Source organism: Lonchura striata, chromosome 5, assembly GCF_050655825.1.
Source record: "Lonchura striata isolate lonStrDom1 chromosome 5, ASM5065582v1, whole genome shotgun sequence".
Taxonomy (NCBI): Eukaryota; Metazoa; Chordata; class Aves; order Passeriformes; family Estrildidae; genus Lonchura; species Lonchura striata.
In genome coordinates, this window is record NC_140707.1 from 35,029,389 (window position 1) to 35,044,083 (window position 14,695).

The window sequence follows — 14,695 nt, forward strand, 5'->3', positions numbered from 1 at the left end:
TTCAGTGCTAAATCTAAGGTATCAAACAACAGCTATTTTTGCTGGAAGCAGTTCTAAATTGGGAAGAGGGGGAGGTGCAAAGAAAGAAAAAAGAGAAAAGCTGTTGAAAAGCACCAAAGAAAGCTGGGGCTCTAGGAAAAAAGTGCCAATGGTTCTGACTGAGCTTTCTGTACACTTCTCAGTACATCAGGCCTGGAACAAGTTTCTGAGTGCAAAATTTCTCTAATTGGCTGGAAAGCATTTAAGGAAAAATCTTTTTAATTAAAAACAGAGAACCAACAAGACATGAAAGCCATGGGGGTTGGGAGAGGCATATGTTGACCTTATGAGGCTTCACAGCAGAACTCTGCAGGGGCTGTTTAAACTGAGAAAGCACAGTTTTAATTAAAGAGTCCTGAGGAACAGACAATTCAAAAGAGCAGGTCAGATAGATTCCAAGAGGTCAATTTAAGCACAAGCAAAGGGAAAACAAGACTTCTGGCCATTCTGCCTTCCTCTGGGAGAAATCTGTTGCTAACTGATCATTATGCTTCAACAAACACAAGCTGTCCTCTAACCACCTCTGTGAGTGTTGCGTATCATTGGTAAAGTTAAAAGGAGGGCACAAAGGGTTGTAGTGAATGGGGTAACAGACTGACTGGGTGACCTCTTGCTAGTGGGGTTCCACAGGGCTCCATCTTATGCCCAGTTCTCAACATCTTCATTAATGACCTAGATGTGGGACTCAAAGGAATACTAAGTAAGTTTGTCAAGGACACTAAATTGGGTGGAGCTATCGACTTTCTCAAGGGCAGAAAGGCCCTGCAGAGAGACCTTGAGAAATCAGAGTGCTGGGCATTCACCAACCATGTGAAGTTTAACAAGGGAAGGTGCCTGATTCTGCGCCTGGGATGGGGCAACCCTGGTTGTGTGTATAGATTAGGAAGTGTAATCTGGCTGTAGAGCAGTGCCACAGGAAAGGGACATGGGCTGACAGTGGATTATGAGTCAGAAGTGCCCTGGCAGCCAGGAAGGCCAAACATGTCCTGGGGTGCATCAGGGCCAGCAGCACCAGCTGAGCCAGGGAAGGGATTGTCCCACTCTGCTCTGCACTGGGGTGGCCTCAGCTTGAGTGCTGGGGGCAGTTTCGCATGCCACAATATAAGTAAGGCATGAAACTATTATAGATTGTTCAAAGGAGGGCTACAATAATGGTGAAGGGTCTGGAGGGAAAGTCATATGAGAAGTGGCTGAGGTCACTTGCTCTGTTCAGTCTAGAGAAGACACTGAGGGGAAACCTCACTGTAGTCTTCAGCATCCTCACAAGGGGAAGTAGAGGGGCAAGCACTGATCTCTTCTCTCTTGTGACCAGGGACAAGACTCGAGGAAGACATGAGGAAGACATGAAGCTGAGCCAGGGGAGGTTTAGGCTGGATGTTGGCAAAATGGTTCTTCACCCAGAGGGTGGTTGGGCACTGGGACAGGGTCCCCAGGGAAGTGGTAACAGCAACAGCCTGACAAAGTTCAAGAAGCATCTGGAAAATGCTCTCAGGCACATGGTGTGATTCTTGGGGTTATCCTATGCCGGGACAGGAACTGGATTCAGTGATCATAATGGGTCCCTTCCACTTAGCATATTCTATGATTCTCTCACAAGAAATTCTGTGAAGTGTTTTTCACCAAGAAACCTCAGTTTCTTGACACTGGATCACATTAATCTGTTTCCTTCTAGTCCTGGTATCACATTCCCAATGCATGGGATCCCAGATATGCTTGTGCATACTTGAAAATAGAACTCTGCATCTTGCTCAGCTTCTAAAACCACTGGAAAATCCTGTAAAATGGATCCAGCATATCACCAAAAAGAAATCATCTTAAGAAAAAATAAACAAACAAACAAATCTCCCCAAACAACAAACTTTTCTTCACTTTTTGAAGTGTTACTATCACATTTATTGAGGCTAGTAAATTTCCCTCACTATTCAGAGACAAAAGAAAAAAGTAAATCTAGTCTCTAAACAAAAGGACTTTAAAAAGTCAAGGTAACCGGAACACATTGAGTAACAGAGCTAACATCATAGAAAAATAACATAAAATCTGCTATATTTCTCCATGAAGAGCTATTTCCCAGTAATTCAAAAAGATAAGGAATGAAGTAGAAAAGTAACATCTACAGCAATTTCCCAAGAGAAACAGTAATGCTAGTGCATTTCAGTTACTGTATACATGGTTCTGGACACACACAGATTGTTACCTTTAAGCATTGCTTGTGTTCAGACAGATTTCTCTATTATTGGCCATTTGAGAGCTCATGGCTTGATGCATCTGCTTAAGTGAATGACATGCATATTCCAAGTCAAGGCATGGTCAAGACTGACAGACAAAGCAGTAAATTTCCCTGCATCGAGGAGGAACAGCTACAAACCAGATAAAACAATCACTGAGCTTATTTGTGAGATTTTTTCCTATTTTTCTAAAATCCCAGTTACACATTCGGAAGTGAAAAGATGGGGGTTTGTTTGTTTGGGGGTTTTGTGAGTTTGTATAAGCTTGGAAATTGCATCATCTTTAATATTCTCCCTTGCTTCCCTCCAGCCAGGGTACAAGCTTTGATGTAAGTTATTTATTAGGTGGACTTATATCCTTATAGGGTTGGTATTTATGTTGTTTATCAGGGATATCCTCCACAGATGGAGAAAATTTTTAAAAAGCCACCACCCACTCCTAAAACATGAAATTCAAATCTGGAATGAAATGTAAAGTAATTGAGAGAGGGAGAAACAGCAGTAAACACGTTTATGATAAAGGAATAAATAAAACCAAGAACAACCTAGAAGACGTGGAAGTTAGTGAATGTACTACTTCTGACAAAGGAAGAAAAAAACATGCTTTCATAGTTCTTCACAGACATAAATCAATGACAAAGAATGGAGCAATCCCTGCCCAGAAACAAACCCAGAGAGAAAACTGGGGCAGATAAGAATCATACTGTAGAAAGCAAAGGGTATATTTTCATCCTTTTCTGCACACAGAAATCCCACTGACATAAAGCGGCCATTTGATGAATAACTCTTCAAACTCCTGACACAGGGCATCAAATGCAGAAATTATAGTTCAGATCTCAAAAGCAATGTTCCTATGTTAGCCCAAGCTATATTGCTACTAATTTCAGAAACAGCAGGTTGTTTGTCCCATGCTCTGTTGCACTTTATATAACCATAAGCAGAATTTCTTACCAGGACTCCATAACTGACTGACCTTGTGGTGATTTGACCCTAACGAGGTGCCCACCAAAGCTGTACTGTCACTCTCCCCCGTCAGCTGGATAATCAAGAGAAAATATAATGAAATGCTCATGAGACAAGAGTAGGACAGGGAGAGATCACTGACCAGTTACTGTTGCAGGCAAAGCAGACTTGACTTGGGGAAATGAAATTTATTTTATTACCAATTAAATCAGAGTAGGATAGTAAGAAATAAAACCAAATCTTAAAACTTTCCACTCAGCTCTCCCTTCTTTCTGGGCTCAACCTCATCCTGATTTCTTTACCACCTTCCCTCCCCCAGGTGACACAGGGAGACCAGGAAGTTTGTCACACATTGTCTCTGCCATTTTTATCTCCTTGCTCTCCAGTTCCAATATGGTATTCCACAGACACTCCTCCACAAACTTCTGCAGCATAATACTCTCCCAAGGGCTGCAGCTCATCACAAACTTCAAAAAGTAGGTCCCTTCCACAGGGTACAGTCCTTCAGGAATGCACTGCACCAGCCTGAGTCCCCCATGGAGTCACAAGTCCTGCCAGCAAAGCTGCTCCAGCATGGGCTCCTCTCTCCATGGGTCCACAGGTCCTTCCAGGAGTCTGCTTCAGCATAGGTTTCTCATGCAAACACAGCTATGAAAAAAACATCTAGGTCTACTCTATGTCTGAGTGTTGTAATGACCATATTTCATCCACCACAGTGCACAGGTTCAGCTTCTCAGTGAACGAGTTTAATTCTTAGGTGGCCATCTATGTTATGAGCTCCTCTACACACAGGTATAGCAAAAAGAATTCCATAGCAAATAAAACTGAAATGAAAAACCTCAAGGTTCTATTCTATAATTATGGCTAGAGAACCACAGACATTGGACTACATGGATGAAAATATTGACAGTAATTTACCTAAAGTGATGCATTTCTGTCTCTGGTTGGTGTAAAAAGAAAATGGTGGTAGATGTATAAGCATACAGTAAAACATGTAATATTTAATTAGACTAAAAAGTGAAACTACTATACTTTATAGTTAGAAAAATATACACTGAACTCCTTTTAGGCCACAACCAGAGCTTAGCAAAATCCACCTGAGCTTTTGTGCCTGTGCTTATTACCCTTTCTCTTCAAAGTACCTTGGTGATTACACTTTCTTCCATGGCCTTTTCCATATTCACAAAAAAAGTACTAAAAGTTAAAGAGAAAGAAGATATTACAAAGCTAAAATTTTTCTGTTCTTTTCAACAAATCCAGGTGCCCTTCATCTGGTTGAGGTCAGTGCTGAAGCCTGATGAAAACTTGCACTGAAAGTACTGCAGTGGATACTTTGCATTAGAGAGCTTCTTCTCAATTTTTCAATATGGTTTACCACTAACAGCTGCAGTTCTGGTGGATGACTTCTTCACTATTATCTCTAACTCCCCACAGAAATATGTTCTGCAAGTCTACATTTTACTTTTCCTGACTATGACCTGATCTCAAAACAGATATGTCCTTACTGCAGTATCATATAATTTACCTCAAAACTTTAAAATATTATCCCTGAACTAAAGCAAATTATTTATAACGTAACAAAGTACCTCCCACTGGGAAGAAGGTGTTACGGATAGCATAGTCAGTTTCTTCAGCAGCTTACGACAGATTTTGTCATGTTTAACTATGATTGCTTAATTGCCGAAGATCTAGATAGCATATGTCAAAAAAATCTTTATTGATGGTCTGGTAAACTGTGTTCATCAAAAGCAGAAGTGTTACAAAGTTTAGCCAAAAGGCAAGGTTTTATCTATATTTAAGAGATGGTTCTAATCTTTCCTGAAAGAAGAAATGAGTCTGAATAGCCTGAAAAAATGAGGCTTATAGTAAAAAAACCCCACCAACATTCATATTTGTACAGCAATTTTCAGTGTATTTGCTTAAAATACTAAATTAAAAAGTAAAACAAAACATAATTTTAGTTGCATGTAGTTACAGGAGTTTATTTTGAATTCTGTCCAGCTCTGTAATACCTAATACACCAAGTGCAATATAAGAATAGCTAGACACGATAGCACAGTACGAGTATTTATTTTGGCACTGGAGCTTTTTCTTTGTGGGTAGGGTTGGTGAAGAGGTCACACAGTTGTCAGTGGTCCCTCTTCTACAGCCATCAGGCTTCTGCAGCATCACCTAGCTATGGCAGGACTATTCAGGCAGTGCTCACCACTATGAACCCAGCCTCCTGCAGGCTCCTAATGAAAGCACTCAGGAGCCCAGCTGGATGAGAATCTCAGTACCCCCTGCCCTCATGCTCCACACTCAATATTCTAATCTTCCTGGGTCCCAGCCACCAACCTCCAGCATGTTTCTTTTCCTATCCATCTCAATGCACAGGTCCACAACTGATCTATTGTTGCTTGACATGCTGTTCTGTAACAGAAGTAGCACTGGCAACCAAGGTGCTTCTACCCTGCTATATTCTGGGAGCCATTTTTAACCATTCCACAGGGAAATGTGATGTTTTCTCCCCATGAATAATATTAGGATAATTAGAATGCAATGTGAAGGATCAGTATTTGTAGTGCATTAATAGCCTGGCTAACGAGTTTCATGTCGAGGTAAAGGACAGCAGTAGATGCTGGAACACTTGCCTCCATTTTTCCCCACAGTTCGGAAACACCTCCAGAAGGTCCGAAGAAAAGACGCCCTGTTATGAGGGGTGGCTTGGACAAAGCTGAACTCACGGAACAAGATGTGTGTTCCTTGCCGCACGCTGTTAAAACTGTGGACAGAAAGTCAAAACAAGAATGTTAGAAAGCTGAACCAATATGAATATTCTGGGAACAACTAGAACAGCAGCAAGAAAACCACTGGCTATTACATTTTGTGAAACCAAATCTCCAAAGTTTATACCCATCTGTTCTCTAGAGAGAAGACTATTTGCAAAAACCACACATTGAAATTTAATTATAGGAATTAGAGGTTTGTGAAAGTAAAATTCATTCTTAAGAATCCCAGCAAGGAGCGTCCAAGACCCACTTATTTGAAAACAATCCATTGGAAAATGGCTTGCCAAGAGTAACGGTTGTTTATTTGACCAGAAGATACCCTTTATTTTAGTACCTTTGAACTTCACTGCTGTTTTCATTACAGTTTTCTTTAAAGCCACAAAAAAATCCTCTTTAAGAGAAACCCCAAGATATCATTTCTAGGTTACTGAATATTGATTATGGGATGTATAAAACTTATTGCACTTGTGATGAAAAGCTGGTTGGCACATCACTAAATAACAATTTGCACTAATGCATTTTGAAAAGAGTAGTTGGTCATTATGATGGACCTTCAATTTGACACTCATGTTTCTGTATTTTAGTATAAATTTCTAAAATCTGAGTTGTAAGCACATTAGGCTAACTTATTAGAGCAAACATTTGATTACAAAGGTTTCTCTGAAGTGCAAGAGGTTCTCCTTTGGGCACGGTAAAGCTCAACATACAAGAACAAAAGAAATGCAAATACAAACATTATATACCAAAAGGTATAATGACAGCGTTGCCTCAAAGACAGATTTTGTGCATTTCACTTGGCATCATGCAAGTGGGACAAAGCTTTGAAACACTCCAGAGAGATCATTAAAACATTCACTTGGGACAGCAGCTTAACTCTCCCTCATAGACGAGAATTAATGAAAGATACAAGTTTACTTTCATCACAGCAGATCCTCTCCTTCAGTAGCATCTTCAAAACAGACAAAATCCAGTGGTCAGTGTGGTGAACCTTCTCAGTTTGCAATTTTAAATCACCTCTTTTAATATAAAAACTTTAAATCACTTTATCCTTCGTAATACGGAAAGGGAAAGAGAATTATACCAGACAGACTTGAGCAAAATTTTAAAAATCATGGAACAACTGCATGTGGGTGTGTGTGTAGAGAGAAGTCATTCAATTTTTACAAAAGGAATCACTATTTCTCATTTTTAATATCCTGGTTCTCAAACATATGCAAGCAAACAAAATCTGTTGTCATCTGTTGAAAGGTAATATAGAACACAGTTTCTAGCCCCCCTACCCAAAAGGAAATGTAAATCAAATAAAATAAGTACAATCACCTTATGGTTAAGAAACACTCATGACACTTGAATCCTGGAATCAGGAATAGTCTTCCTGTAAATATTATGGACAAATACAATATTTATATTTATGAAACCTTATTCATGTTAAGTAAAGCACAACCACTGTCCCAGGAGATTAAAGTAAATAAATAAATCATATGATGGATCAAAATATGCCAAAATTACATGACTATCATTGTGAGTAAAGAGTATTCATTACAAAGTGCTGTCACTCACTGCCTAAGAGTGAACAAGTTCAGAGTAAGGTACAGTAACTTGAAAAAGGTCCCACAAGATGCCTATGACAAAGCTGGAGATGGAATTTCAGATCTTCTCATCCCAAACCACAGCCTGTATGACTTCTTTCATTTCTGATGTGCATTGTTTCACTGATGATCTGACAGACTGATGGAGAAAATAAGGATACAGATGAAAAAGAAGAAACTTGCTGTAATAGAAGAAGGCAGCTTTCAGAAACATAACAACATAAGGGAGACATTTTGGAAGAGAAAGAAAATGAAGGCACAATGATACAATTAAATGCACCAAATTATGCTGCTCAGTACATCTACAGAACATGCAAATTTTGGAAGCAGATCCTGGCACAACTGTAACAGAAAAGTCCAGACATGAAGCTAACATACTATTAAGTCACAGCAGACAGCCCTACTATATTACTCCTTATTTCTAATAAGCAAAAACTCTAGCCCCTTGCATTTTCATAGGATGGCTTTAAACTACCAGGCAGAAGGGTATGATATAATTTGTTGCTTACTCAGATAAAAGAGTGGGTGGATATGCTGGAACATTACACCTGGATGTGCTGACAGCCAAGTGCTTCCAGCTAGTTGAGTAGAGGAGGATTTTGTTTAACTATACAATGGAAGGATTTTCCCCCAAAAGCTCAGGATTGCAAGCCTGGGAGTCAGAATTTTATCCCAGTTAAGATGCTACATTTTATATACCCTACTTTATACATTTATTTTTATAAGTTGTAAAAGTACAGGTCAAAGGAGCCAGCCCATGATGGAGCTATCCAGCAAGCAGCCCAATGACAAATCTATTTTCAGACAGGGTCAAGATCACTACAAGGGACAGGAACACTATATATTTTGAGTAAATTATATATGTTGAAATTCTTATATCATGGGTAGATGGGCAGTACCAAAATAACTTGGCCACCTTTTTTTATAACAGCTGCCCAGAGATGAAGTTACCATTAATGCGGCAATCTTACAGGTAAACATTTCTAGAAGAAAGAAAAATTATGACAACCCAAAGTTGTTACAGGTATTCCAACAGTAGGTAGGGCATATGACCAACACCTTACTTTGATTTTTATACATGCAAACATATTTTTTTCCAATTCCTTTTGAATACAGAAAATAAATAAGCTGCACTCAGAGGAATGGCTTAAGCAAGATATCAATAATAAAGGAACAAACTTAACCATTAAGCTCAATCATTCTCAGCAAGCTGAACAGCTGCTGAGACTCTTCCCTTAGGATTGCTCAGTTTTCCTTCTATCTGTCCTCCTCTCACTGAACAGCTCATACTGTTAGCAAAGTTAAGTGGCTAGAGCTTTTCAGCACATTTGAAGAAAGACTTAGGAAAAAAACAGGGTACCTCAACAAGTTATTACTTTGTCCTCAATCATTTAGAAATGGGTTTGGGAACCCAGAAGCAGGGAAAATAATTTTTCACTTCTCTGGTTAACTTTTTTTTCCCCTTTTAGGCATTGGAAGTGCAGCCATCTGCAAGAGATTCCTTCCAGAAGAAAGCTTTCAACAACTGCGCTAGCCTGCAAGCCTCCTACTGCAAACCTAATGATTGTTTCAGTCCTCTACATGACCAGTAAATAGAGCAGGCAAATTAGAAGAGTAACAACTGTTACTAATGATGTGATTTTATTGTCTTGCTGAAACCAAGACTACAAATTGAATTGAATGTTCATTAGTTAACACCAGTTTACTGTGAGCACTCAAATTTCACACAAGAATTGTTAGGCAACTGGATACTCTGTTAACAAAATAGCTTTTTCCATTCACTTGTGAGAAAATCCTGAAGAAAGATGAGAGAAGAATAAAGCAAGGTTCTCAGTTGACGGGGATATCTAAAGATATTCTTACAGTAGGGGCTTCAGGATGCTTTCTCACTCCTTTCCTTCCTGTGCCCAGAGCAGCCAAAGCCCAGAACAGGCTCCTCCAACACTACTGCTGATAGGGCTGCATCTCACAGCACAGCCAGGCTATTCTCGTGAGAGGAAGAAAAAAGATATGGGAGGAGACTATGATAAAACAGCCCCAGCTATCAAAAATGGCTGTGCTGGGAATTCTAGCACTCAGGTGCTGCTTCTCTGAACAGAGCAGCTTTCATAAGGCTTTGTCTTTTGTGTCTTTACATTTTGGCAACCTGCCAGCGTCCAGAAACTTTCAAGCACTCTTTTCAAACCTTTGGACTTCTAAATAGATTGTAAAAGTCCCAGGATGCTATGGTAACATCTCAATTGAAACCCATTATAGCAGTTAGCCTCTGCCTGCTGAACTCAGGCAAAGCCAAATATGCACAATGCAGAATCCCAAGTCCTTGAGAAGGATGGAAGAGCTTGCCAGCACCCTGCTGTCCCCCTAGCAGGTGCCACCTTTGGTTACCGTGCAAAGAGCTCAACAAGCTCATAGGACCCCTCCACTACCAAATGGAAAATAAGAAACAATGACCATTTTTCCTTAATTGACAGCATTACTTCTTGCACTTTCTATCAAGAGCATGATGAAGAAAAAATTTTGAAGGCTTCTTGAGCATGAACCATTTACACACACACCCCACACCCCACCCCCTTCTTTTGCCAGCTACACAAGTGTCTAAGTCATTATCACAGAGTTGAGTGTCTCAAGCAAAAATAAGGCAGTGTCAAATGCAAAGTTGCTGTCAGAGGCTATGTTTAGACTGACTGAAAGGTCTGTAGAGAAGAACAGTGTGGAGGATTTTATGTCAACATTACAGGCCTCCCAGGACTTGTTTCTTCTTGACACATGGTCAGGACTACTTCTAATCTAGTCTCATTGACTGAATGTTCATTTGCAGAAGGAACACATTTACAGTTAAACTCCATCTGAAAGGAACCAAGAGGTCCAAGATTGCTTCATTGTGTGAACTAAAGCACAGTAGGTAGGGATAACCAGGAGTATTAGGATTAGAGACTAGGCTACAATGGGTAATAAAGAACTAGCTCTAGCAATAGAAAATACTGAAATACAAAAGGCTGTACAAAACAGGCCATTTCTATTTTTAAATAACTCATCCACCACAGTAAAGCATCCCCAAATGACCAACTGCACTTAGCCCAAGGCTATTCTCTGAGATAGTAAAGTGAGGTTTACCTTGCCTAGAAGGAACCGAGACAGGGAACAGTTAAAACTGGATGCCTAACTGGGTAAAAAAAAAATCACTGTTGTAGTGATTACTGCTGTATGAGTGTAGTTTAAGATAATTTTATTCTTCACCTCTTGGTTTAAGTGTACTACAATATTTACAATATTCAGATTAATCACTGGGCTGCTTTATTAGCTATCCCCCTTGGAAGGTAGTTTAGGACCATGAGCATCCCCAATTCAAAGCCACTGTTTCAATTGCTTTTTTAAATTCTACAGATCTTAGAACTTGGGACACTGAGGTCAGCCACAAGGAAACCACCATCATCCTCTAATATAATTAGCAGTGCTTTTTAGGCATTTCCTTGGAAATGTGTTAAGACAAAACAGATGCTAGAAGTTATTCCTGATGACTGGCTTTAAGGGAAGATAGTTGGGTTTTTTAACAACTAGGCAGATAGGAAATCATTAACATTCAAAAATTTTGGCAAGATTGGGTGATATAACACTGCAAACACAGTGACTGGATCTTTTGAGATCCTTTCTGTCTCATGCACTCAAATTTACTTCAGCTGAAGGGCGTGAAAAGGAAGAAAGGAGCGACACAAATTTTAACTCTGTGTTTTCAGATTTCTTAATATAGGCTAGGAATCTCTGTATTCATGGCAGACTTAATACAGGTGGTACAAAGATTATCCCATGTACTGGGATGAAGGAAATGAACTACAGCACCTGTGACACAGCTCAGAGTAGGCAGTGAACAAGCTTTCTTATGTTGCTTTGTAGCAAATCAAACCCTCTGAGACCAGTTTAGAGATTCTGGAGAAGGAAAGGATTAAAGGAGTTGCTGTGTTTGCTTGTTATTACCCAGAAAGCCTTCATCTTTTTTGGAGCCCTCTCCCTTAATTTTTCATATGCTAGGTCAGTAATTTAACACCTCAAGGCTTGCAAATCCCAAGCTAAAATGACCATACTGTGTTGAACTAGTAGCCCAGATTAAAAAAAAAAATAAATTAAAATTAAAAGGCAAATGGGGAGGGGTGGGGACATGGGAATCTTTAAAAACAGAGGCCTTTTGATCAGAGCAGCATCCTGCAGTTTGCTGTAACTCAAGCTGACCATTCTTACATAGCAGGAATTAAGGACTCCCCCTGCCAGGCAGGGTCCTATTAAAACACAATAGCTGTTTGAAAAGGGTAAGCAAGCTGATATGGATATAATAGGCCACATATTGGGGCCCCTTTCTACTGTGAAATAAAGCTTCTTCTTAGAATTATGAGCTGGGAAGCCTAGTATTCAGGAAGATGGGAAAGGGCATACAATGAAAGACCATAAATAGCCCTGCAGAAGCCCTCCAAGGTGCTTAAGGGAAACGTAAAGAAGCCTCCACAGATAAGCATCAATCACCCATGACCAGCTCTTTCAGTCTGATCAGGTGCAATTTCAGACTACATGGTGTTTCAGTGAGTCTAGAGAGGTCTTGCTGGTATAAACAGAGATTTCGTTTTACAGGAGGTGATTTACTAAAATATGAATATAGATCTAATATATTGATATGCAACTGAAACGGACAAAAACTCTCTAACAGTTTAAAGTTAGAAAGTGTATGTTTATTGCAACGGCAGGGCAGTACATGGGATCATTCCCTAATGTGCACTGCAAAAATCACAGGTATTAAAAAGCTCTTTTATTTACGGAAGTCTTGAATACACAAAATATGAATGCATATTCATATCCCTGTCACTTCTTCTGCTCTGCTTCGTATGCTAATTGGCAAAAAGGCTATTAAGCATGCATAGTTTTATTCCTGAAATGAGTTGGGGTTCCATTTTAGGGAGGGATCTCCAAAATGAAGAAGTAAAATAAGTCTTCCTTGTTCTGACCTTTCTACCTTTCCCATGCATACATGACAAATGAATCCTGTAGTTTTCCTGTGTTCAGTGGGTCTCTCATGTATGGGAAGTCTGCAACTGTTTTTGTGTCCCTGAGATCTGTCTATCACATTCTGTTTTTCATGATAAGCACAGCTACCCAAACTTATGTTGACAAGCAATGAGTTAATGGATCTGGCTACTGTTAACTATGAACAAAGCCTGTTTATCTACTTCTGCTAACTCAGCAACATCTAATTTAACTATCTTCTTAACTTCCCTAAAATTCTTTATTCTTCAAAATTAATGTCTCATAGGAAACTGTTTAAGTTGCACACCACAGGAACAGCTGCATGAACACCATTATAACTAGCTTTTATGGAGATGACTGCAAGTTGCTACCCAGATTCCCTCAAAAAAACCTGCTTTTTTTCTGGCAAAACCTAAACTAAATACATAAATAATAAAGCAATCTAGAATGATACACAAGGAAAACTGATAACTCTCCAGCTAATCTATTTAATATTTGTTCAAACTAGTCCAACTTGACATTTTGGGGCAAGAATAAAATTCTTTCAGAAAGCTCTATAACGCTGTATTCTGAGAGTATAGGAGATGCAAGTCCTTTGTTAGCTTCATTATCCTACCGCCATGATCTCTCTACTCTTTGGCTTCCTTTATTAACTAATCAGTATTTCTGTCCTCTCTGTTGTGTTGTGGAATTCATTCACTAGCTTCAAGCTGCCACAGAAACCATATTGTGAACCTGTGGCAAGGGTGAGAAAATGGCACAAAGATGAAAAATACAAGTTACACAAGGTAGCATTCTGATTTCCTCTTGTCTAACAGTTCCAAAGGAGCTACAGAACTGACATCAGCTGGAGATGGATTTTGATACCAATGCATAAATGTCCACCAAAGGAGGAGTATGAATTTGAAAATTATTGAGGAACTGCACGCATCTTGAACTCCTGAGATCAAAGTAAAATGCCAAGTAAAGGCAAACTGACTTCTCAGAAAGTTGAGACCAAAGTGTAAGTACAAGTAAGGGCCTGCTTGCTCCATTCTGCATGAAGTCTCCTATTGTAAGACAGTTCCATGTTTTATAAACTAGACTTTTAGTTATTTTAAAAGGTAGCAGCCCAATCATGTTATGGAATGTGATGATGCATGAAATACTGAAATATAACTGAATACCTCTTCTAAAGAGATTCAATACTGGTGCCATGCAAACAGATTCTGTATTTGCTCATTTCAGCTTTTATTTGACTGGAGAATTTCAGAAGAAAAAACTTACAACTTGTGTTCTCTCACCTATTCAGTTGCTTTGGCAAGAACTATAGCACAAAGACTGAGTGGTTTCCAATATTTTCATCATGGCAACAAATGAACCTTGCCAAAATTCCTTAATATAGATGAAGTTACATCATTTGACATTAATGCTAACTCTGCATTTGGAGATTGCTTAGCTAAACCACATTGTGCTCACTACAACTGCTTGGCTACAGTGTTGACCAGCTACAGTTTGTTTAATTCACTTGAAGATACACAATAACATTAAATTTGCAGGACATGGTTATTGCAATTCACTAAAGCTAATGTAGTCTGGGATCTGTATAGTTTCAACACAGCACTGCATAGAAGATCTCAGGTTCTCTGAAGATATGCAGATTTCTAGAAACTAGACTTTTTGTTTTTTTGCTATTGTTTAGTTTTGTTTTTAAATAACAGGAAGATAAACCATGTTTTAAAAATGCATTTTTCAGACTTGCAAGACTTTTGGTGTTTGATATTCATGGAGATGCAGACATAATTAAGGGATTTTATCCTGTGAAGGGTAAGGAAGGGAACACATATATTCTTAGCACAGCAATTAGAAATGTTCCTCAAGGTTTTCTGTGATGCCTCAACATTTTGCAGCCTAAGAATAAACACAAAAGTCCTTCTAACAACACAAAACTGGGAAAAAAACCCCAAATCGACAACAACAACAAAAAAAAAACCAAACCCCAACTTCAATTCTGATCCATCTTTCCTTAAAGATATTTCTGGGAAAAACAAAAGTGTTCCTTAAATTTACACTACTTGACTCAAATTTAATAGGAAGCCTTATAGGTTTAGACAGATGTAAG

At 39.1% G+C, this 14,695-nt stretch overlaps 1 protein-coding gene across 3 annotated transcripts in view; it reads right to left on the reverse strand.

The window, feature by feature from the left end:
• Positions 1-14,695, reverse strand: part of CSTPP1 (centriolar satellite-associated tubulin polyglutamylase complex regulator 1) — a 79,038-nt gene that overhangs the window by 48,095 nt on the left and 16,248 nt on the right. For all 3 annotated transcript variants that reach the window (XM_085581772.1, XM_085581773.1, XM_021533346.4), the window contains exon 3: positions 5,861-5,991. In XM_085581772.1, the coding sequence (XP_085437898.1) occupies positions 5,861-5,991 (131 nt within the window). The remainder of the gene's footprint in view (positions 1-5,860; positions 5,992-14,695) is intronic.